At 44.8% G+C, this 25532-nt stretch overlaps 2 protein-coding genes across 3 annotated transcripts in view; one reads left to right on the forward strand and one right to left on the reverse strand.

Annotated features, from left to right (window-relative positions):
* FBXW7 (F-box and WD repeat domain containing 7) overlaps positions 1-14359 on the reverse strand; it is a 175602-nt gene extending 161243 nt beyond the window's left edge. The window contains exons 1-2 of the mRNA XM_073642533.1: positions 14163-14359; positions 5290-5697 (exon numbers count right to left, since the gene is read on the reverse strand). The gene's annotated coding sequence lies outside the window, so the exon portion shown is untranslated. The remainder of the gene's footprint in view (positions 1-5289; positions 5698-14162) is intronic.
* On the forward strand, positions 14319-19991 carry ERCC8 (ERCC excision repair 8, CSA ubiquitin ligase complex subunit). 2 transcript variants are annotated; one of them, XM_073642537.1, is made up of 2 exons: positions 14319-14431; positions 16351-19991. In XM_073642537.1, exon 2 carries the CDS (start codon positions 16446-16448, stop codon positions 17643-17645), a length of 1200 nt encoding a protein of 399 aa, XP_073498638.1. In that variant the 5' UTR covers positions 14319-14431; positions 16351-16445; the 3' UTR covers positions 17646-19991. The 2 variants fall into 2 exon arrangements, with proteins under 2 accessions (XP_073498638.1, XP_073498639.1); XM_073642538.1 differs by lacking the exon at positions 14319-14431 and adding an exon at positions 14442-14579.
* The last annotated feature ends 5541 nt before the right edge of the window (positions 19992-25532 follow it).

Below are 25532 nucleotides of genomic sequence, written 5' to 3' on the forward strand. Positions count from 1 at the left end.
TACTCCATAGAAAAAAGAACTCCTACAAAGCTACCACTATGCCTTTGTCAATACAGAGATTTGTTCATTAAAGCTAATAATGCAACCTTTTGTTGGATTACGAAACTCCAGAAACCCCTTAAGAGGGCTCTCGCTCCGTATGTTTCTACCCAGTGCTTAAACGTCTCTGCAAAGGAAAAAATAAATGAAAGGGTGAATTGTAGGAGGAAAGAAGAAGAATGACGAGATAGTATACCTAATATTGAAGGCCTAACATTGCAGCAGAAACAGACAATTCATTAACCCCTTACAGGCACAGACATTTTTTTCATTTTAGCACTCTCGTGCCCCCCATCGCTTCTTCAAAGTGAAGCAAAGTTTATTTATTCGTCAACATAGTCGCATGAGGTCTTGTTTTTTGTGTGGTGTGCTGTCATAATTGTTGTTATCTTTTTGGTGTGCATTTGATTTTTTGAAAACTTTTAATTGCATTTTTTTGCAAAGGTGCAGCGACCAAGAAAATGTGATTACGGCCCGTGTGTTACAGACGTATGAAGTCAGCATAAAATCACACTCAGGGCAACCTCTCCAGTGAGCCCAGCACTGGAACCAAGTTATTCTGATAATTGGTAGGTGACCCAGGTACCAGAACCTTACCCCCCACGCCTTTATATATGGTGGACAGGAACCTGTCATAGGGGCCAGAGTCGAGCTGTCACTACTGCACTGAATGGGTTGCTACGTAGAAGAATCCTCTTTGTGGATCAAGTTTAAATCCATTCAATATATTGCTAAAAACAATCATTTAAAGGGGTTATCTAAGTTTTAAAAATGGATGCTGCACTTGGTATTGTGGCCTTGTCCCAATCAAGTGAAAGCAGCAGCTTGTTCAGCACCGTGGCCAGCCACCTTGGCTAGCTTGTGGTGAGCCTGACCCGCACTGATCTAATATTAGTTGTCCATCCTAAGGCTGAATAATACATTCTTACAATCGGCATAAGCCCTCTAAGCTATAAATGGCTTCATAGACCAAGAACTCTTGTTCACATAGTACAGCGATAAGAAGTGTGCTGCATTAGCCCACAACTATCCGATTTAGGGAAATGTAGTACTGCTTTTCCTTTTTGGATCTGCTTTTATTGTAACACGAAAATCTAGCAAACTGGACCCAGTATGTGAACCTGGATTATACGTTTGCAACAACAAAGCAGGTTGTGAGTATTTTTTTCATACAGAAAAATGCACCTCAGTGGCTTAAAAGGGATCAAATGGAAGGAAATCCTAAGGGTACAATCTCAGCCATATTACCTGTGTGTCATACACATCTGTAACACACGCTTTATCCAGACAATATGTATCTCAGGGGGCAATGTGTATTGTGTACATGGACCCTTACAATCAGCCATCACCAGGGAAGCAGTGCAGAGGAAAAACAATGCGTCCCATTTCATCCTATGGACCACATCACCGTAATGATATTGTGTTGGCATGGGCTAGTTATAAGATATCTTTTATGAGATCCCTTCGACCGATTCTAAATAATAACATATCAAAGGCTAAAAATACACAAGGTCCGTGCATTTAGCCTAAAGTATACAGTTAGGTCCAGAAATATTTGGACAGTGACACAAGTTTTGGCATTTTAGCTGTTTACCAAAACATATTCAAGATATAGTTATATAATCAATATGGGCTTAATGTGCAGACTCTCAGCTTTAACTTGAGGATTGACATCCTAATTGCAGAAAGGATTAGGAATGACAGCTCTTTAGTATGTAGCTGCCTTTTTTAAAGGAACCAAATATAATTGGACAATTATCTCAAAAGCTCTTTAAAGGGGCTGCTATTCCCCCGTTAATCCACCATCAATTATGTAGGTAAAAGATGTGGAGCTGATTCCAGGTGTGGCATTTGCATTTGGAAGCTGTTGCTGTGAACCCATAACATGCGGTCAAAGGAGCTCTCAATGGAAGAGAAACAGACCATCATAAGGCTGAAAAACAAAACTGAAATCCATCAGAGATCACAGAAATGTTAGGAGTGTCAAAATGAACAGTTTGGTACCTTCATAACATCCATCCAAGTGAAGGACACTCTCCAGGCAGTAAGTGTTTCAGTATCTAAGTCTACCATAAAGATAAGACTTCATGAGAGCAAATGCAGAGGGTTCATCACAAGATGCAAACCATTAATCAGCCTTATAAATAGAAAGGCCAGATTAGACTTTGCCGAAAAACATCTAAACAAGCCAGCCCACTTCTGGAAAAGCAATCTTTGGACTGACGAAACGAAGACCAATCTGTACCAGAGCGATGGGAAGAAGAAAACATAGGGAAGTCTTGGAACAGCTCATGATCCAAAGCACCCCAGATCCTCTGAAAAAACACGGTGGAGGCAGAGTGATGGCATGGGCATGAATGGCTTCCAATGACACTCGGTCACTAGTGTTTATTGTTGAAGACAGAAGCAGCCGGATGAATTCTGAAGTGTACATGCGATACTTTCTGCTCAGATTCACCCAAATGAAGCAAGGTTGATTGGATGACACTTCACAGTAGAGCTGGACAATGACCCAAAACATACTGAGAAAGCAACCGAGGAGTTTATTAACGCAAAGAAGTGGAATGTTCTGCAATGGTCGAGTCATCACCAGATATCAACCCCATGGAGCAGCATTTCACATGCTTAAGACAAAAACTTAAGGCAGAAAGACCCACAAACAAGCAACAACTGAAGTCAGCTGCAGTAAACGCCTGCAAACCATCACAAAGGAGGAAACCCAGCGTTTGGTGACGTCCATGGCTTCCAGACTTCAGGCAGTCACTGCCTGCAAAGGATTCTCTACAACGTATTAAACATGAAAATGCTATTTATGGTAAACTTAATTTGTCCAATTACTTTTAAGCCCCAGAAATGAGGAGGCTTTGTAGAAAAATGATTGCAATTCCTCAATGTTTCACAGGATATTTTTGTTCAACCCCTTTAATTAAACCTGAAAGTCTACACTTCAATTGCTTCTCAGTTGTATCATTTTAGGTCCATAAAAGTGACAAACAGAGACCAAAGCATGGAGATTTGGTCACTGTCCAAATATTTCTGGACCTAACTGTATATGTCAGGAGCTTTTCTTGATGTATAGTGTACTATTCCCATGGGCCCGCATTCACCAAACTGACACTAAAAGTGTGTTCTTTCAGCCTCCATCAGACAGGTTTGCATCTACATATTGTTAGTTGTACTGTAAAGGAAACCTCAGCAGACTGTGCTTCCCTATACAGAGGCCTAATGCAAAGAAACGTACACCATGCGTTATATCTTTCTTTACAGCGGCACCTTATAGTGGACTGATGCCTCGACATCCATCCTGACAGTGGCCACCCTTGGGCGCGCACCCTTGGGCCATCCTCCTGGAATGACTCGGTCACAAACCGCTTATTTAATACAACCAGAATAGAAAGATGACATACAGGATTCCCGAAGGACATCATTGCTACAACAGAAGGTAGAAAAATAACCTTCTACAGCGTGGATGGCACTAGATGGTAACCACTCAGCAGCAGCTGCCTTTCCAGATAACCTACACCTTCTTGTATCATGGTACCATCGTGCATAAGAAATCGAAGAGGCCGTATACTCCAAGCACTGCACACAGTGAAGTAATGACAATCACCTCAATATCCTAGAGGCACAGGTTGTAGAAGAAAGACGACATGACACCAATAATGCCTGACAGGTAGATTATACAGATTTAAGAACACCCAGACATGACTACAGATATATACAAAACTAACTGTGATGGTTAAAAATAAAATAATATTGTTTTTAAAATAATATATAAAGACTGATTAATCCAAGTATTTTCATTTCATCTTCACTTACACTAAGCTCAGCACCAGCAGGTCTGGGCATCCTAGGACTGTCAAGGCAACCGGACCACCATGTCTGATTCTGCAGCTGCCACCTCTGATTGCTATTGTCAGCAGCTGGAGGCAGCACCAGGGAAAGCAACGTCTCGTCCTGCCATCATCAATACGAGCCTTCCAATGTATATGCTCATGTCCAATTCACAAAGACGCCTCCATCGCCTATTAAGACATATGGGTGTTATAGAGGGCAGTCACTTAAAGGGATGGTCCGAAGTCCAAATTCATTTTCATCCTAAATCCCTATCTATTTAGTACCAGAATCTAAACTATTTTCTAATATACCTGCGTTAAAAATTGCCTAACTACACTACTGTTTTTCTTCTTTTTTTCCGCTACTTCCTTTTTGATGATGCTTTGTTAGAGAATACTACTGCATGCTGGGATACTCAAACGGAGAGTCATCAGAAGGAAGAGGTTGCAGTGACAAGTGACATCAATAGCGGGGCGGCGCTGGTCTCCGCACGCCTGGTATTCTGACAACGCACTCTTTTGCCAGCTCGTTACTGCTGGTTTGAGCCGGAAACAGAGAGCGCTGTCATTGTGTACATTGCACAGCAACAGAGCAAGGACTAGCCCAGCCCCTGAAACGAGCATCACTGATGACTGTTAAGTAAATGGGTCTGTGGAAAACATTGGACTGCACATAGCCAGACTGCATGTACTATTTTTTACCCCACATCAGGGAAAATTGGGTCAGAGTGTGCTCAGAGTGTGCTCAGCATAATGGGACAGATTTTTTTGGACGAGAAAAAAAAAAATCTGTTGTGTGATCCGATCCTAAAGATAGCCCATTAATATCTGATCAGTGGAGGTGCGACACAGCAGTCCAGTCATTTATATACCGTTTAACTCCTACCCACCAGATATTGATGGCCTAATCTATGATAGACCATCAATAATAAAGTACTGACCTAAGCCTTTAAATATATGGTGCCGAGAACATCCATTTTGACGAATTGTAAAAAGTTACATTTAAAAACATAGGAGTACAATATCACACCCCCATTCCCATAAAATGTAATAATTGCTTATTGCATGTAGACATGGACAAACCCACAGACTGTATTGATCAAAATGGTTAATAGTCATCACAACCAACCCTATCATGATGGCAGCCTTAATATAATACACTCAGAGGATGAGCAAATAACAGGAAAATAGATAATGCTCCTTTTTATACACTTTTAAAAATCCAGCAAGTGGAAGCAAAATAATGAGAATTGGTAATAAGCGCTAATGAAAGACCTCCCCGACAAATAGGGAAATAGCAACACAGCACAATTACACCCCTACAAAAGCAACAAATGCTTGTATATAACAAAACACTATGAAGAAATTCTCGTTACCCGCACATTGAAAAGAAGGGTTTGGATTTGGGGCTCACCTGTTGGAGCAGACAGCCCAGTGGAGAGCAGCGGCTGATGGCTCTCAATTCCCTTTTTGATAGAAGCAGCTTTCAGTTGTGCTCCTGTCAGGACGAATATAACAAATCCATAGCGGAGACAACCAGGAACAGTATTCGGAATATCACACCAGCTTCTGGTCTTCTTCTTTAGGGTTACACTGCTGCAGGCACTTTATGGTTTGGTTGAATGACGACTCCTTTAAACGTTAATGGATTATTGCAGGAATCCAGTCTGAAGCTTTTAACATAACAGAATTGGGCAATATCACTCCGAGACCCCTCGTATTCGGTTTACCACTGCTCGGTGATGGTCTTCATGCCTTTACAGTCTTAATTCTGAAGACAGACGTGCACGATCGGAAAGCCAATGTGACCTGGAACTGGAATCTGTGGAGAGGAAGACAGCACAAAGAGGATGTAAGTACTACAGCAAAGTAATGTATGTTTTATAGATGCTAATATGAACAGAATTAATGAAGATAATCAAGCTAAGGGCATGTGCACACGGCGCCTTTTACACTTCGGAGTACCTGTGCAGTTTTTGAAGCACAAGACACTTTAGGAAAATGACAGCTGTTTTTCCTGAAGAGTTTCTGCAGTGGCTTTGCCGCTGGCGTCTTTTTTTGTTTCATTTTACATATAAAATAGTGGTAATTTCCAAACAGAAGCCGTCTGAAGAATGGCCAAGTTAATTTTTCAGCCTCTTCATGCCTTGTGAAGCCTGAAATGGTCAAAAGAAGCTAAAAAAGACAGAACAAATGCACAGCAAGTCATAGTGACGTTCCTCTACATTATTTTTCATGTTCATTGAGCGCTTTTTCAAGTGGGAATTTGCCTGAAAGAGATGCAGTGTGATATACCCAGCTATGTTCACATACAGCATATTTGCAGAGCGTTTTTTGCGGCACTTTTTTTTCCCTGCAAAAAAGAAGCGGCTTTTTATAATACCAGCAAAAGCTATCAGATTTCAGAGATCTCATGCACACGCTTCCCCCCCCACCCACCCCGACTAAATATGAGAATTGCAACGTTTTCTTTATCTATAGGTTGTCAATTGTTTCAAACATAAAAAGCAATGAGAAAGTGCAAAAACGCAGCAAAAGACAAAGCAAACAGATTTTGCTGCATTTTTGCTGAATAAAACAAACTTTATTAAACATACTCTAGACAAATCACACATATCATGTGCACCAAAAAAGCAGCAAAAACTGAGTTTTGAACGCAGCATTTTTTATTGCCAAGAGAGCAGGTTTTGGCTGCAGAAAAAACGCTGCAAAGACGTGGCAGCATATGAACATAGCCTGATTTTTCTTTTTGGCTGATTTTTAGTTATATTTGTTCCCAGAACATCTGGAGGATAACAAAGAGAACCAATACATGTTTGTCTCTGAGCTTTTGTAGCACATCGGCCTGGAAATTCACTAGTACAATCCCCATACTTAACACTTTCTGTACAACAATCACAGTGGGCTTCGTTACAGTATCTGGCTCTTCGTTTCCCCCCAAACGGATATAATGACTGGGTAGACATTTCCAACTTGATAAAACAATACAATGCTCTTTAATTAAAATGTAGTTGAGAATTGCCGCAAATCTCAATTTAATTCAGTAGACCCCTCAACCCAGTGGTACACATTAAAGGGCCCACTAAACCTTTTCAGTGTGTAATGCGTCTTGGTAAAACTACATTAAAAGGGCTGTCAAGGGCAGAAAACTCATTTGTTATGTTCTTCTAGGGAATACTCAGGTAATGCGGATCCTCATCTCTTGGCCACAGAGAGCGGTGACAAAGAGCGTCAGTGGCACTGGAGGACCTGCCCTGTATATGAAGAAGCGCTGTGTAATGCTTATTCCCTCCTGGGGCCACACTGCAGAGCACAGGAGACCATACACAGTCAGGTCAAAAGGAAGGTCAATAGATTACAACTTCCAGTTCAAGGTATCATATCAACAAACAAACGCAAGCTGAGTCAGCCCAGTTTCAAAGGAAGATATAAACACAATTATTAAAACTAAATCATTTTTATTTCCAATTAATTTAAAAAAAAAATGTATATATAAAAAACAGGTACTTTCAAAATCACAAAGTCAAATCTCAATCACGAACTTATGTTATTGTGGTAGGCTTTCTCCTTTTATATTGGCAGTGTCAAGATACTCAAATTTCAATTTCTATTGCCCTCATTCCGTAATAATAAAGTGCTGAAGACAAGATTTTTAATAAATTATATCCCCTTAATCTAGAATTCAGAGACACAAAGTACAAGTGCAAAAGTTTTTCCCTCTCTGTATACTAAAAAAATATATGAAGATATTAATCTATTGTATATTTTGTATTTAAGACAATGTAATTTCAAAAAAGGAGAAAAAAGCAGGGGGGGTGGAACCAGCAACAATTAATTTCATGGGTAACATGATGAGAATGTAAGAACCAATTCATTTAAAGTTCACAGACAGCAGGCATGATAATTCTAAGGAGAGTACTTACATGGCTCAATGTCTGACTTGTGAAGATGAGACCCCCCCCCCCCACACCCCTCCCCGCTTTTTTCACATTACATTGTCTTAAATACAAAATATAAAATAGATTAATATATGTATATATTTTTTTAGTATACAGAGAGGGAAAAACTTTTGCACTTGCACTTTGTGTCTCTGAATTCTAGATTAAGGGGATATAATTTATTAAAAATCTTGTCTTCAGCACTTTATTATTAGGGAATGAGTGCAATAGAAATTGATATTTGAGTATCTTGACACTGCCAATATAAAAGGAGAAAGCCTACCACAATAACATAAGTTCGTGATTGAGATATGACTTTGTGATTTTGAAATTACCTGTTTTTCATATATAAATGTTTTTTTTAATTAATTGGAAATAAAAATGATTTAATTTTAATAATTGTGTTTATATCTTCCTTTGAAACTGGGCGGACTCAGCTTGTGTTTGTTTGTTGATATGATACACTAAATTAGTCAGCCAAAGTCATTGATTTTAGTGGGACTGTGCTATCATATAATGTGTATGGGGATCTGTCGTCTCTACCCCCAATGCAGATGTAGGGAGAAAGAAGGATCAGCCAGCTGGATATTAACATGACCAATTTTTTAAGTCTCAAGAAGGGGTAGGTTACCTCTACCGTGTTGGCTTATTCCCCTCTGCCAATTCTCAGGACACAACCTGAGCGTGACGGCTGCACAGAAATACATGAAGCTGTCACGCTTGGGTTGAAAGAGCCACCAGCCAGTCCGTGCATTGTGCTTCGATTAATAAGACCATCTGACTGCGCCCTAATAGAGGGTTTCACACCAAAATACTGGAGGAAATGCAATGATGCAGCGGGCCCTGTTTTTGTGCTCAGACAAAACTGAAGGCCGTGAGTGACTGAGTGGCAGCTGATTGGCTGCATCAGTCACATGACATTATGTCAGGTGACCAGTAGTGCACACGGCGCTGAGATCAGAGGAATGGTGCTCGTCTGCAAAGTAATCATACATTTTTTTTCTTTTATTGCAGGACGCATCCTGGGGCCAATAATAAGGGGCTTCCAGCCTTAGACAACCCCTTAAAGCATTTTTTTTATTTTAAATTTAAAGCGCCTTGTTCATTAGATCTTTACAGGGACTTTTACCCTTGAGTTCTCCTGCCATTCCACCTGCCAATGTGCAGCTGTTTGCAGGGGTCCCACCTCTTCAAACTGTGGGGATCGTTCTCACATGCCTAACATTTTACTTCCCATATAATTTCTGATGACCCCAAATGCCTACAAACACAAAGAAATGTGAAGCATATTACGGATAGTTGAACTATCTATAAGTATCATATTATCACTGTTACGTCTCTGCCGAGACATAGCAGATGGTGATGTGGCTGACTTCATGTGTTGTCAGATGAAAGGCATCGATACAAACCTTGAACTGAGCACCGGGACAGAAAACAAAAACAATAAATCAATTACCTATCACCACCCATAACCCAAATGTGCAGTTACATAACCAGACTGCAACATCGTCATCACCTCTAATATGACAGCTCTGTAGGCTTTGTGTACTTCATTGCCTATTACAGCCTGCAATTCACTTCCTGCCACAACCCACAGCGCCACCGCGCCATACTACATTACCCAAACTGAGGGACAAAAGCTGCTGAATCAGCTGCCACCATGACACAGACACATCGCCCTCACTTTGTTGTAAGAACAGCTTGCAATGATCTCGCAGATTTTTAAAGTAAAATTGAAAAGAAGAACACTGAACGCACGATATGGACAGGTGTGTATTACATTTTACCATCTAGATGGTAAGGTCGTGTTCTAAGAATGCCACAAAAATAGTCTGATGCACAATGCAACACTGCCACACATCCTGGATTACACAGGGACTTAGCTGGCTCCGCTGATTACCTGTCATCTAGTGGTATAAATGGGCTCTATATACACATTGCCTATTTGCTACAGTTCATAAATGTGAATAACACCTAAGAAACATCACATACATACATTGCATTTGTGCATACAGCTGAAAGGATATAATGGAATATATTCCCGACGTATACTTTAAAGGGGTTGTCAACGTTCAGGAAAGTGGGCCCCAAACTCTGTAAAATACTAAAAATAGCATGTACTTCGCCTCCCTGAGTCCAGCACCAATGTTGCGGTCTCAGTGTTTTGGCTGTAGTGGTGACATCAAGTCACTTATCTAGGTAACCACTGAGCGCAGCAACAGTGCCGAGATTGACAGCAGGCGAGGCTTAGCCCAGCGATTGGCTAGAGCAGTGACGCGTGCTGTAGATATGATGTCACAACAACAGCAACAGCAGCAAGGAGCCTACACTGGACCATGGACAGTTAGACCTAATTACTTTGATATTTTAGGTATTTTACATAGTTGTGAACCACTTTCCTGAAAGTGGACAACCCCTTTAACATTCCTATAGACTATCATTTACTAGAGCGAAGTCAGAAGTGTGGTCATTTGGCCATTATCTGGCAGGTACACATCTGTATACTGTTAATTTAACTATAAAGGAAAGAGCTGCAAACTGCACTTCCTTTTACATAACTTGTTTTATGCATATTTTTTGCACTTGTTTCCTATGATGGGCTGATCCATGTAGATTTTGGCACTGTCAATCATATATATCCTGAGAGTATGCGCCCAAACACAGCCATAAACAAGGTATACACTTAGCCTAAAAATACTGTGCTGACTAGTTACACTTCAGAAGCAACTATCCTGAAGATCTTATTGTTGTAGAGTAAACTCAAAATGTCAATATTGGAATTAGTTAGAAGTGTAAATTGTGCCAAAATTTTTGTAGCTAAAAATACATAAATCTTAGGCCTCATTCAGACATCAGTGAATCGTGTGTGTGCTGTATCAGCGTGTTTTTCACAGACAGAACACGTACGCATTATAGTCTATGGGGCTGTTCACATTTCTGTGCTGTTTTGTGGAAGGTGTATCTGCAAACAAATCAGGATAACATGTCAGTTTCTAATCCAAGTCATGGATCAAAATTTCCCAAACAAGTCTTAGGGTTCATGAAATTCATGGATAGGACACAGGAGCCATTTGTGTGCAATTCTTATGATGTCCATTATTAACAGTGTAATAATGGGTAAGAGAAACTGTAGCTTTTGGGTGTTTTTTTCATCAGTGAAAAATCACCAATTAAACACTAATGATAAAGAACAGTCCGTGTTTTTAAGAGGTCTTAATGGGATTCCATGCGAGTGTATGGATTACTGCAAATCCCATTTACATAAATATAACAAATGCAAAAATGTCAGCAACAAACTAGCCACATGTAAATATTCCCTAAAGGGAGTATGAACAACTCTGTATTAAATAAAATTCTAGGCCGAGATTCATCCTAATATACTAGGGTGATTGCATAGCATCAGAACAAGCATTCAACAGGTGCCTGAATACGAAGAAAATATGGGCTTAACTCTGCAGCCTGGATATCTATTACCAAAATGCAGTTTCTCAAAGTCTGCTAATCAATCATTTTTTGCACAACATGAATTTATTTTTTTAGCATTGTAGACCTTCTAAATGCCCACATATCATAAAGGGAATCTGTCCCTATCAGAGAACAGTGTAAAGTACTGACAGAGAACCATATTTCAGCAGTGTTCTCATTTGCTTTTTTCTAGCTGGTCTTTACATAAAGGAGCGCCTCTTGATGAATTTGGCGCATCTTACCCCAGCACACCTTTCATCAAGGCTGGCGTGCAAAAGACCAGTCTTTATTAATAGGAGCTGAAGACTTTTGGAAGACTATAAACCCTTTTGGTGATATGCTGCACAAAGTATACATGTATATAAAGCATACTGATATCTAGTAAAAAATAAAAAGAAAAGATTAAAGTCTAAATTCCATAAGTACTTTAAGATAAAAAGTGAAGATCATTATGTATAACTATTGTGGTCAGTTAAGCACCAAAATGGACATCGAAAATATTCATTGCTTCACCCTTTCATGGTCATCATAAATTATGTAACTTAGAAGCTTCTTTTACAGACTGACGCTCAGTGGTGGTGATATACACTGAGCTGTGCCTGGCAATAACCCTCCCTTGGGCTGAGCCTAACACAACTCTTTAGTGACAGAGAAGCCGCCATACAATAGGTTATTTTTCCAGAAATGTCTGAAGTATGTGTATGGATGTCTACAAGCCTGCACCACAGTAAGCCTGATTTTATTCTAGCGGAGAATAAGTGCCTATTGTAGTGCAGCTCTCCACAGTCATCTATAATATTTAAAGTTACAACTCTAAGTAGTTACATATACTTGTCAACATATAATATCAAAGCAACAACTGGAAATATCACACGGTGAGATCTGTATCTGATTATTAGCTAGGGAGACGAGCCACTGCAGAAGAGAGTAATAGATGCCATTCAATGTGACCACCATGAAAGTAAGTCATACAGCAATGAAGGGCAGCCTCTGACCCTACAGGTGGTGTTGGGAAGACCACAACACCCAGGATGCACTGACAGTCTAAAGCAGCCCAAGCATGCTGGGAGTTGGAGTTTTCCGACAGTGGGAGAGGCACAGGTTGCAGATCGCTGTTTTCCAAGACCAGATATATGAAGGAGTGAACCCTCAGTACCTACAAAGAGAAGTCATAACTTCTCCATCTGTCACCGGGACAGCTCCAGTCTTCTGTGTAATGCCCGCTCTACACCAGAGCACCCAAACCTGCATGATGGAAACTGCTGACTAAAGATGGACACGCTGGTCTGATTTCTACAAAATGTCCCTATTGCCAGTGTGGAGAAGGTGGCAGAAATTACAATGTGTCGGTGTAGGGGGCGACGCCAGGAAGAACAGTGTGCCCGTGTTGGGTGGGACGACGCCAGGAAGAACAGTGTGCCCGTGTTGGGTGGGGCGACGCCAGGAAGAACAGTGTGCCCGTGTTGGGTGGGGCGACGCCAGGAAGAACAGTGTGCCCGTGTTGGGTGGGGCGACGCCAGGAAGAACAGTGTGCCCGTGTTGGGTGGGGCGACGCCAGGAAGAACAATGTGCCCGTGTTGGGTGGGGCGACGCCAGGAAGAACAATGTGCCCGTGTTGGGGGGGCGGCGACGCCAGGAAGAACAATGTGCCGTGTTGGGGGGGCGGCGACGCCAGGAAGAACAATGAGCCCGTGTTGTGGGGGCGGCGGCGCCAGAAAGAACAATGTGCCCGTGTTGGGGGGGCGGCGCCAGGAAGAACAATGTGCCCGTGTTGGGGGGGCGGCGCCAGGAAGAACAATGTGCCCGTGTTGGGGGGGGCGACGCCAGGAAGAACAATGTGCCCGTGTTAGGGGGGGCGATGCCAGGAAGAACAATGTGCCCGTGTTGGGGGGGGGGGGTGATTCCAGGAAGAACAATGTGCCCGTGTTAAGGGGGGCGATGCCAGGAAGAACAATGTGCCCGTGTTGGGGGGGGCGGTGATTCCAGGAAGAACAATGTGCCCGTGTTGGGGGGGGCGGTGATTCCAGGAAGAACAATGTGCCCGTGTTGGGGGGGGCGGTGATTCCAGGAAGAACAATGTGCCCGTGTTGGGGGGTGGATGCCAGGAAGAACAATGTGCCCGTGTTGGGGGGGGGGGGGCGATTCCAGAAAGAACAATGTGCCTGTGTTGGGGGGGGGGGCGATGCCAGGAAGAACAATGTGCCTGTGTTGGGGGGGGGGGGGGCGATGCCAGGAAGAACAATTTGCCCGTGTTGGGGGGGGCGATGCCAGGAAGAACAATGTGCCCGTGTTGGGGGGGGCGGTGATTCCAGGAAGAACAATGTGCCCGTGTTAAGGGGGGCGATGCCAGGAAGAACAATGTGCCCGTGTTGGGGGGGGCGGTGATTCCAGGAAGAACAATGTGCCCGTGTTGGGGGGGGCGGTGATTCCAGGAAGAACAATGTGCCCGTGTTGGGGGGGGCGGTGATTCCAGGAAGAACAATGTGCCCGTGTTGGGGGGTGGATGCCAGGAAGAACAATGTGCCCGTGTTGGGGGGGGGGGGCGATTCCAGAAAGAACAATGTGCCTGTGTTGGGGGGGGGGGCGATGCCAGGAAGAACAATGTGCCTGTGTTGGGGGGGGGGGGGGCGATGCCAGGAAGAACAATTTGCCCGTGTTGGGGGGGGCGATGCCAGGAAGAACAATATGTTGGTGCCATGTAAACAGAGACAATGCAGACATGTAAACCGGAATCTAGAGAGCACAGCAGAGATGTAGACAGTGGGACACACAGAATACACAGGGGGGCGCAGGGCGAGACTCGCACTCGGGTACGGTACATCCATGCAGAGTGCGGGGAGATATATGTACGCACAGCCTGAACAGCACACACATACATACTTACAGCCTGTGAATGTGGCCGTTACCGGGGAGCTCGGGGTGAACGGTCACTGATGTGGGTCACGTGTCTGCACGGGTCCGGTCGGCCAACAGTATACAGTGGCACACGCACACTTGGCGGAAGGTGCTCGCGGAGAGACACAAGCACGGAGAGGAGAGGGCGCGCCGGGATGACGTCAGTCGCTCGGCAACAACTAGTGCTGTCTCGTCGCAGGGTGAAGTGACGTCATCTAGGAGAGCCGGAAGCGGAGGCTGGAGAGACGGAGTGTTGTGGTGCGTTGTTCTTTTGGCTACTTGTGTTGTCAGGAGCGTGGTGCTGGTGCTGGAGGCTGTGTGCGGAGCGGTGCAGGGCCGCCGCTCCCGGACCGCTCTCCTCTGGTCTCTTACAGCCGCTAGTTGTGCGCCGCTCCCCCTGACCGCTGTAATCACTGGGAGGGAAAGGGATTTGAAGATGGTTTGAAGTCAGTACTGGAGTTGGTGCGAATTGGTCCTCAGGAGCCGGTTGAGCATCCAGGGCAGTGGTCTGTGACTGCTGGAGGGGAGCCCTGAGAGCTGCCCCCAGCATCCTCCGCTGTTCTTCTGATTAGCCCAGGGCAGTGGTCTGTGACTGCTGAAGAGAGAGCTGCCACCTGTCCCCCAGCATCCAACGCTGTTCTTCTCATTAGCCCAGGGCAGTGGTCTGTGACTGCTGGAGGGGAGCCCTGAGAGCTGCCCCCAGCATCCACCACTGTTCTTCTAATTAGCCCAGGGCAGTGGTCTGTGACTGCTGGAGGGGAGCCCTGAGAGCTGCCCCCAGCATCCACTGCTGTTCTTCTGATTAGCCCAGGGCAGTGGTCTGTGACTGCTGGAGGGGAGCCCTGAGAGCTGCCCCCAGCATCCACTGCTGTTCTTCTGATTAGCCCAGGGCAGTGGTCTGTGACTGCTGAAGAGAGAGCGGCCACCTGTCCCCCAGCATCCACCGCTGTTCTTCTGATTAGCCCAGGGCAGTGGTCTGTGACTGCTGAAGAGAGAGCTGCCACCTGTCCCCCAGCATCCAATGCTGTTCTTCTGATTAGCCCAGGGCAGTGGTCTGTGACTGCTGGAGGGGAGCCCTGAGAGCTGCCCCCAGCATCCACCGCTGTTCTTCTAATTAGCCCAGGGCAGTGGTCTGTGACTGCTGGAGAGGAGCCATGAGAGCTGCCCCCAGCATCCACTGCTGTTCTTCTGATTAGCCCAGGGCAGTGGTCTGTGACTGCTGGAGGGGAGCCATGAGAGCTGCCCCCAGCATCCACTGCTGTTCTTCTGATTAGCCCAGGGCAGTGGTCTGTGACTGCTGGAGGGGAGCCCTGAGAGCTGCCCCCAGCATCCACCGCTGTTCTTCTGATTAGCCCAGGACAGTGGTCTGTGTCTGCTGAAGAGAGAGCTGCCACCTGTCCCCCAGCATCCACCGCTGTTCTTCTGATTAGCCCAGGACAGTGGTCTGTGTCTGCTGAAGAGAGAGCTGCCACCTGTCCCCCAGCATCCACCGCTGTTCTTCTGATTAGTCCAGGGCAGTGGTCTGTAACTGCTGAAGGGAGTGCTGCCACCTGTCCCTCTACATCCACCGCTGTTCTTCTGATTAGCCCAGGACAGTGGTCTGTGACTGCTGAAGGGAGAGTTGCCACCTGTCCCCCCAGCATCCACCGCTGTTCTTCTGATTAGCCCAGGGCAGTGCTCTGTGACTGCTGGAGGGGAGCCCTGAGAGCTGCCCGCAGCATCCACCGCTGTTCTTCTGATTAGCCCAGGGCAGTGGTCTGTGACTGCTGGAGGGAAGCCCTGAGAGCTGCCCCCAGCATCCACCGCTGTTCTGATTAGCCCAGGGCAGTTTTCTGTAACTGCTGGAGGGGAGCCCTGAGAGTTGCCACTTGTCCCCCAGCATCCACCGCTGTTCTTCTGATTAGCTGGCCTGGTAAGACATCACATGTTCCTCACCCTCCAATGATGACTTCACGCCAGACTGGCTAATTCAGAGCATTGCCGTCAGGTAAGAGGTGGTTTTACGGGCCTCCATCCAGCGGTCACACATTACTGTCCTTGCTGCTAGAGCGGGTCCACAACAACCCCAATCCGCACACATCTCTGGGTCAGCATGACGAGAAGTTGCTGCTCTCTCCATCCTGTAGTGTTAGAAATCCTCTATATCATGTTATTCTGATGGTTTTCTTGTCTTGCAGGGACCCTTCTGTCTGAGTGCCATATCCTCCATCAGCATGCCGTCTTCTTTCCTCTATATTTATTCTTACATTATTTAATTGCATCTTTCTGGACAATGATAGGTTTCCTTTGGTCCAGGCTTTGTGGATTAGACAGCCCAGCTCGTCTCAGACGGGCAGAATCCACACGAAGGGTGCTTAGCCTGGAATTAAACAAAGACCGAAATGTGGAACTAATGCACGAAAATGGAGTTAACACATTAGACATTGAGCCGGTGGAAGGACGATATATGCTGTCCGGTGGTGCTGATGGCGTCATTGTCCTTTATGATCTGGAACGTTTGAGTCCGACTACCTCCTATACATGTAAAGCTCTGTATAAAGTGGGCAAAGGCCACCCTGATGTTCACAAGTTCAGCGTGGAGACAGTTCAGTGGTACCCACATGACACTGGCATGTTTACATCCAGTTCATTTGACAAGACGCTGAAAATATGGGACACAAACTCCTTACAACTAGCAGAAGTCTTTCGTTTTGATGGGAATGTTTATAGCCACCACATGTCTCCATTGGCAACAAAGCATAGTCTGATAGCAGTTGGGACCAAAAATCCCAAAGTGCAGCTATGTGACTTGAAATCTGGCTCCAGTACACACATATTACAGGGTCATAGAGGGGAAGTCCTGTCGGTCTGCTGGTCTCCACGGTATGATAATATCTTAGCCACCGCAAGCGCTGACAGCAAAGTTAAACTGTGGGATGTCCGCAAGGCAACTGGCTGCCTTATAACGTTGGACCAACACAATGGAGAAAAGTCTAAATCTTCATCAGAAGCTACCAACACTGCCCACAATGGAAGAGTGAATGGATTATGCTTTACAAGTGATGGTCTCCATCTCCTGACTGTTGGCACAGATGACAGGATGCGCCTCTGGAATAGCGCTACTGGGGAAAACACTTTGGTCAATTATGGCAAAGTTTCAAATGACAGTAGAAAAGGGGTCAAGTTTACAGTTTCTTTGGGTTGTAGCCCAGAGTTTGTGTTTGTTCCATACGACAGTACAATTGTTGTGTACACCATCCTGTCTGGGGCAAAGATAAGTGTACTGAGGGGGCATTATAATGATGTGAACTGTTGTGTGTTTCAGCCTCACTTCCAGGATCTTTACAGTGGCAGCAAAGACTGTAATGTTTTAGCATGGGTTCCAGCAGTAAGGGAACTGCTGCCCAATGATGAGAGTGAAAAGTTAAGGTCACAGGTACATCTACATCCTGCATTTCAAGATGCCTGGAGCAGTAGCGACGAGGATGGGTGAAGCAATAGTTTACAGGAAAATGAAAGATGGAAATTGTTTTATGGTGAAATTTAATAGAAGAAAATATTTGTGTCGATGGTAGTTTACCTCTGAGAATAGTGATAGATCACACTTGCATTACTTCCAGCACTAGACCTAAACATTTTTTCTGTATTTGTATAATATTGAGTGCATTTTTTTCCATTTCCAGATAGCGAAGAAAATCCACACTACACGGCATGTGAGGAACAGTGCATTTTAATCTCTACGCATTTCGAAGTACTCTGACTTCATCTGGAGAACCAGAAAAATCTTTGATCTTCTGATGGAGAAGTCAGAGTACTTTGAAACACGTAGGGATAAACCACAATGTACCTCGCATGCCGTGTAGTGGATTTTCTTGATTTTACAATTAGCAGAGCAGGATACCCTCATCCCCTATTACCTCAATATTACGTTCCCTCCTTCAATCTGGGGAGCTACAGCAGTTGGATTTCATATCCTCCAACTCCTTTAGTGTTGTCTGACACAACCGCATCAGCTGAGCAGTGCCGCTTTACTCACCACATTGTTGTCTGGAGAACGCCCTTTTGTGCTGGTTTGTCCCCACTGCCTTCTCAAAATCCCAATAATAAACTCTTTGTGGACACTTTTGAGATCCCTTCTATATGTAAAATGTAGTGTTTTACTCCTCAGTGATACGCTCATTAAATGGAGATCCAGCTGACGAACCCCCATGAATCAGTGCTTACTTCTACGACAAGCTCCTGGCAAATGCTAATTTTCACTCATTTCCAACCTAGTACCGTATCAGTTTAACAGGTGACAATTTAATACCTGGTCGCTCTTGTTGATGAAAAGAACATATTGGCAGGTATTAAAGAAGTTGTCCACTACTTGGACAACCTTTTCTCATACCCCATACTTGGCCCCAATAAAAAAAAAAAAAAACTTCTACTCACCTCCCATGCTGGCGCTGTTCCTGCTGTGACATGACCCCGGCGCCCAATCAGTGCTGGCGTCACTGTCCCCACCTCCTGTTGAATTAGCGAAAGTCTGAGAGCAGCTGTAGCCTTCACTTCCTCTTCATGTTCGTTTTGTCTGAAGCTGGAGACAGGGACGCCAGCGCTGATTGGGCACCAGTGTCACAACAACCGCACGAGAGCCCCGAGACCGGGAGTGATGACAGTGCTGGCACGGCACCAGCACGGGAGGGGAGTGTAGGTTTTTTATTTTATCGGCCCCAAACATTTAGATCAAGAAGGGGTTGTCCTAGTAGTGGACAACCAATTTAAGAACACTGTTGCAAATTAAGGCTTATATGATCGTATTGCATTATGGTGATCTTTCCTTCAGTACAGGAGAACAATGAGTGCTGGGCCATAATAAAGACGAGTTTGCCACATCTAAAGTATTAAAAAGGTTGTGAAGGAATTCTGTATTGCTGGATCTTAGAAGACATGACACGGCATTCTGGGCAGTCCAGTTAGCATTGCTACCGTTTAAAGGAGTTGTCCCACAAACAAAGTACATTTTAATCATTCGATTTTGGAATAATAATGAATTCTACGATTGGATGTGTTAAATAAAATGTCCCTGTGCTGAGATAATCTTATAAATGTGCCCCTGCTGTGTACTGTGTAATGGCTGTGTCTGACCGTGCAGAAATATGGTCTGATCATACCACAGCTCCTGGGCAGGGGGAGAATAAGTCTATACAGACGTTATGGCAGTGGCCTGCAGCTGTAAAACTTTTCCCTGCCTGAATGTTTCTGTCATGTCTGCAAGGCACATTTATAAGATTATCTCAGCATAGGAATGCTTTTTTAACACATCCAGTTGTGGAATTTATTGTTATTCCGAGATCTGTACTTTGTTCATGTGAAAATCCCGTTTAGTATCATGCATTGATTAGCATAGGATCACAGCATAATACATGCTGGACAGCGTATGGTTGCTTTGGCGAACGTACTTCCCAATGAGCGGAGGTGACTCAACGCCCTATGTCAGATTGGGTGTGAGTGTACCTGAACAACTCCTTTAAGAGGCTTTTGAAAATAGGGCACTTGTCATGTTTTATGGAGCAGCAGGGGTGCAGCTACTCTCAAGTACTACACTATGGAGAGGGTTGTTTTTACATAGCTATGTATCACACCTATCATTGACACATGGATCACTCCCTGCTGCACCAAATTTTCAGCTATATTATTTAGTGATTTGATTTAATGAGTTCAGATTGATAGATCTGCCTCAGAGATTTCTCAAACTTACATTTATTCTACACACATAATTTCTTGTTGTTCAGAAAAGAAAATAAACTGTATAAGAACACAACACCGTTGTTGTACAGACAAAATAATGGTGCAATATCTGGTACCTCTGTTTTTTGTGTCGCTGTGTAATTTTTTATTTATTTATTTTCCTAATTATTTTCTGTCTTAAAGTGTACTAAATTACATATAAAAAACACGCTACACCCTTCAGCATGTTTTAAATTCATGGGGTCTATGTTCAGAGACACCCACCGATTGCTAAAAAAAAAACAGTACAGAAGTGTGCGGGTCACCAAGCAGAAGTCCTCAACATCCCCTGCTGGCAATGCACCCATCTATATCACTTTTACTGACATGTATTCTGTCTTTAAGGTATGCCAATGTTAGTAATTCTTCACAATTGTATATTTTAACATCGCCATCTACTCCAGTGTTCACATACTTACACACACAGCTGGCAGGCTGCATTTCTAGCTACTTACATAAGATGATTTTGTCTCTAATATGTAAGATAATTAAAATGGGGGTTACCCTCTAGTCTCTGCGGCAGCTCCAATCTCACTAGCCAAACATTAAATGAACATTAAAGCAACCTTTTTCTACCTATAGGACTTGGAGAATTTAAGGGGGTTTTCTAGATTGGTCAAACATGGCTGATGTCTGCAAAACCTGTCAACACATTGTGGTATTGCCGCTTAGGTCCATTGAACTGAGTAAGGCTGAGATGCAGCACCATACACAACCTGTAGATAAGTATGGCACCATACAGAACCTGTATATACAGGTGCATCTCACAAAATTAGAATATCATCAAAAAGTTAATTTATTTTAGTTCTTCAATACAAAAAGTGAAACATATATAGAGTCATTACAAACAGAGTGATCTATTTCAAGTGTTTATTTCTGTTAATGTTGATGATTATGGCTTAAAGCCAATGAAAACACAAAAGTCATTATCTCAGTAAATTAAAATACTTTATAATAACAGCTTGAAAAATGTTTTTGAAATCGAAATGTTGACCTACTGAAATGTATGTTCAGTAAATGCACTCAATACTTGGTCGGGGCTCCTTCTGCATCAATGTGGCGTGGCATGGAAGCGATCAGCCTGTGGCACTGCTGAGGTGTTATGGAAGCCCAGTTTGCTTTGATAGCAGCCTTCAGCTCGTCTGCATTGTTGGGTCTGGGGTCTCTCATCTTCCTCTTGACAATACCCTATAGATTCTCTATGGGGTTAATGTCAGACTAGTTTGCTGGCCAATCAAGCACAGGGATACTGTTGTTTTTAAACCAGGTATTGGTACTTTTGGCGGTGTGGACAGGTGCCAAGTCCTGCAGGAGAATGAAATTTCCATCTCCAAAAAGCTTGTCGGCAGAGGGAAGTGGTCGGCAGAGGGAAGTGCTCTAAAATTTCCTGGTAGAAGGCTGCGCTGACTTTGGTCTTGATAAAACATAGTGGACCTACACCAGCAGATGACATGGCTCCCCAAACCATCACTGATTGTGGAAACTTCACACTAGACCTCAAGCAGCTTTGATTGTGGCCTCTCTACTCTTCCTCCAGACTCTGGGACCTTGATTTCCAAATGAAAATTGGAAATCTGGGACCTTGTAGAGTGTGTCAATGACTGCCTTCTGGACATCTGTCAAGTCAGCAGTCTTCCCCATGATTGTGGAGCCTACTGAAACAGACTAAGGGACCTTTTAAATGCTTAGGAAGCCTTTGAAGGTGTTTTTTGTTAATTATTTTAATCTACTGAGATAATGACTTTTATGTTTTCATTGGCTGTAAGCCATAATCATCAACATTAACAGAAATAAACACTTGCAATACATCACTCTGTTTGTAATTACTCTAATATGAGTTTTTTACTGGCACCATACAGAACCTGTAGACAAGTGTGGCACCATACAGAACCTGTAGACAAGTGTGGCACCATACAGAACCTGTAGACAAGTGTGGCATCCTACAGAACCTGTAGATAAGTGTGGCTTTGTTTTGGAAAGCAAGTTATCATGTTTTAATTCTTGTAATCCCTATCAAAGGGTTGGCAAGTTTAGAAAAGCTATGTTCATATACCTTATTGGGAAATTCTGAATATTGTGTCGTGCTCGTGCTGGATCTGACCTGTTCCGCATTATATAGATAGACATTTAATACAAATAGTCACTACTAGTGTTAAGCGAGCACTAAAATGCTCGGGTGCTCGAAGCTCGGGCCGAGCTCGCCATGATACTCGGGTGCTCGACCCGAGCAACGACCTCAATGTTAGTCTATGGGAGACCCGAGCATTTTTGCGGCGGCACCCCCGGCAGTCTTTTAAAAGCCTAACAAGTGCCCAAAACGATAGTGACTGCTCAAATGACATGGGGATCGTCCCAGGAAGCATTTCTGACCCCCAGGTCACTGTTGTCAACAACGTGGTCAGAGGTATTAAGCCACTTTTACAGGCACATAATAAAACGTTCAAAAACGAAAGTGAAACTTTTTTCCTGTGAAATATGTTAAGGAATTTCTTTTCCAGAGTAAAGATTTGTGTATAAGGTAAAATAAATAACCAAAAACAAAAATACTCCTCCACATCTTGGGCTATGTTCACAAGTAGCATTTTTTATGCGTTTTTGTACTTTTGTATTGCTTTCAACTGTGACAAATGCATTCGCCGGGAAATGTCATTTTAACATTTTACAACCTTATCTGGCCATGTGCTGTGTGACACATGCATACAGTGCTGAAAAGACATGGGGACAGCATGGGGAAGACCCCTCGAAGCATCTCTGACTCCCAGGTCACTGCCTAAAAGTGTGCCCATCAGAAGTGATCCTTGCCGCATCAGAAAATGCAGACTTGCAACTATCCCCATGCAAGTCCTTGTCCCAGGGCAGTGTTCAATTGTACCTCCCCCATTCCTTGCAATGCAAGCGCAAATATGCAGCCAACCACCCACCCACCCGCAGGCTGCAATACCATACTGCTAGCTTGCACTTAAAATGGGGCCTTTTAGTTTTGAGGAGGCCGAAGCTGGCCACTACCTCATGGCTGCTTCGGCAGCGAGGTATCCATACTCAGTCGCCGGCGGCCGGGTCTCCACGCTCGGTCCCCAGCTGCCAGGGGGCGGCCGGGTGTCCATAAACGGTCCCCAGCCGCCCCGATTTCTCCTGTTACCGACCCACACACTTTTCTTAGACTGGCCTGCTTTAGGGCAGCATTGGACGAGCCCACCAGAGAACCAGACTCCTCCGGTGGGCCCTGGCTTCTCCATCAGGGGAGTTGAGAGTGCCAAGGTGAGGAGCATGATGATGATGATAGAAGTTAGCATCTGCTTTGTTTTGTTGGAATGCAAGTTTAAGTGTGCAACCTGCCACCCACCCACTCGCAGGCTGCAATACCATACTGCTAGCTTGCACTTAAAATGGGGCCTTTTAGTTTTGAGGAGGCCGAAGCTGGCCACTACCTCATGGCTGCTTCAGCAGCGAGGTATCCATACTCAGTCGCCGGCGGCCGGGTGTCCACGCTCGGTCCCCAGCTGCCAGGGGGCGGCCGGGTGTCCACACTCGGTCCCCAGCCGCCCTGCGGCCGGGTATCCACACACGGTCCCCAGCCGCATGGGGGCGGCCGGGTGTCCATAAACGGTCCCCAGCCACCCCGATTTCTCCTGTTACCGACCCACACACTTTTCTTAGACTGGCCTGCTTTAGGGCAGCATTGGACGAGCCCACCAGAGAACCAGACTCCTCCGGTGGGCCCTGGCTTCTCCATCAGGGGAGTTGAGAGTGCCAAGGTGAGGAGCATGATGATGATGATAGAAGTTAGCATCTGCTTTGTTTTGTTGAAATGCAAGCGTAAGTGTGCAACCTGCCACCCACCCACCCCCAGACTGCTATACCATACTGCTAGCTTGCTTGCACTTGAAATTGGGCCTTTTAGGCATGTGGAGGCAGACGCCGGCCACCATGTCATGGCTGCGTTGGCGGCCCTTTTATCGATACTCAGTCCCCGGCGGCCGGGTGTCCACACTCGGTCCCCAGCCGCCATGGGGTGGCTGGGTGTCCACACTCGGTCCCCAGCCGCCCCGCGGCCGGGTGTCCACACACGGTCCCCAGCCGCCTGGGGTCCATATACGGTCCCCAGCCGCCCCGATTTCTCCTGTTACCGACCCACACACTTTTCTTAGACTGGCCTGCTTTAGGGCAGCATTGGACGAGCCCACCAGAGAACCAGACTCCTCCGGTGGGCCCTGGCTTCTCCATCAGAGGAGTTGAGAGTGCCAAGGTGAGGAGCATGGTGATGATAGAAGTTAGCATCTGCTTTGTTTTCTTGGAATGAAAGCACATGTATGTAGTAGTGGCTAGGCCTTAGGTGGTCAGCGTTTTTGCGCATATCCTACCTCCTACGAGGATTGATGGATGTTTTCCTGCTACTATCCCAGTTCTATGACTCCTGTTAAAACAAAGCTTCAGGTGATAAATGATGGATGAGGTGGTGGCAAAGGAGAAAGAGCAGGAGGAACAGGGACCATTCACATCAATATCAGGCCAGTCAACCACACATGTCTTGCAGGATATGTTTCTGTAACAAAAGGAGCGGTTCTGCTACACAGTTATAGGGCATACAGTGAGTGCAATGCCTACCAAACATTTCGAGGCACTCCAATGCCCCTTGGAAGTGACATGGAGGTCAGAGGGCCTTAACTAAACCGTTTTTTCCATTTATAGCAACTGGGTCTCCTGTACACTGTTGGCCTAAGCAGTGAATGGAAGGCTTTCCAAAAATTATGAGGAACTGCAATGCCCCTTGAAACACGTGGATTACAGCATACTAAAAACCTTCTACCCATTATTGGGGAGTGGGTCTCCGTTAGTTTTCGCCTTTGCATTGAAAAGCAAAAGCTGACTAAAATTAGGAGGAAATGCAATGCCCGTTGGAAGAGTCGTGGAGGTTAGAGGTAATTAAAAATAACATTTCAATGCCCCTCGGAAGAGACGTGGAGGTCACAGTAGCTTAACAAGACGGTTTTAATGCCCCTTGAAAAAGTGGTGAAGGTCACAGTTTCTTAACAAGACGCTTTTAATGCCCCTTGGAAGAGACATGAAGGTTGCAGTAGCTTAACAAGACGATTTTAATGCCCCTTGGAAAAGTGGTGGAGGTCGCAGTAGCTTAACAAGACGGTTTTAATGCCCATCAGAAGAGACGTGGAGGTCAGAGTGGTATAACAACACATTTTTAATGACCCTCAGAAGAGACGTGGAGGTCCCAGTAGCTTAACAAGACGCTTTAAATGCCCCTTACAAGAGCCATACAGTACAGCATCTTAAAAACATTATTCCCATTATTGGGGAGTGTGTCTCTCATAGTCTTTCCTTATGCCTTCCAAGCAAAAGCTGCCAAAAATTAGGACGGAGGAAATTGCAATGCCCCATACAAAAGCCATGCAGTACAGCATATTACAAACATTATTCCCATTATTGGGGAGTAGGTCTCCCATAGTCTTTGCTTATGCCTTCCAAGCAAAAGCTGCCAAAAATTAGGACGGAGGAACTTGCAATGCCCCATACAAGAGCCATGCAGTACAGCATATTACAAACATTATTCCCATTATTGGGGAGTGGGTCTCCCGTAGTATTTGCTTATGCC

Source organism: Phyllobates terribilis, unplaced genomic scaffold (assembly GCF_046119375.1).
Source record: "Phyllobates terribilis strain yellow unplaced genomic scaffold, ASM4611937v1 Scaffold_1__5_contigs__length_1240528914, whole genome shotgun sequence".
Lineage (NCBI taxonomy): Eukaryota > Metazoa > Chordata > Amphibia > Anura > Dendrobatidae > Phyllobates > Phyllobates terribilis.

What these genes read in the sequence shown, in the direction of transcription:
- ERCC8 (XM_073642537.1), top strand. Translation starts at nt 16,446, where the DNA reads ATGATAGGTTTCCTTTGGTCCAGGCTTTGTGGATTAGACAGCCCAGCT.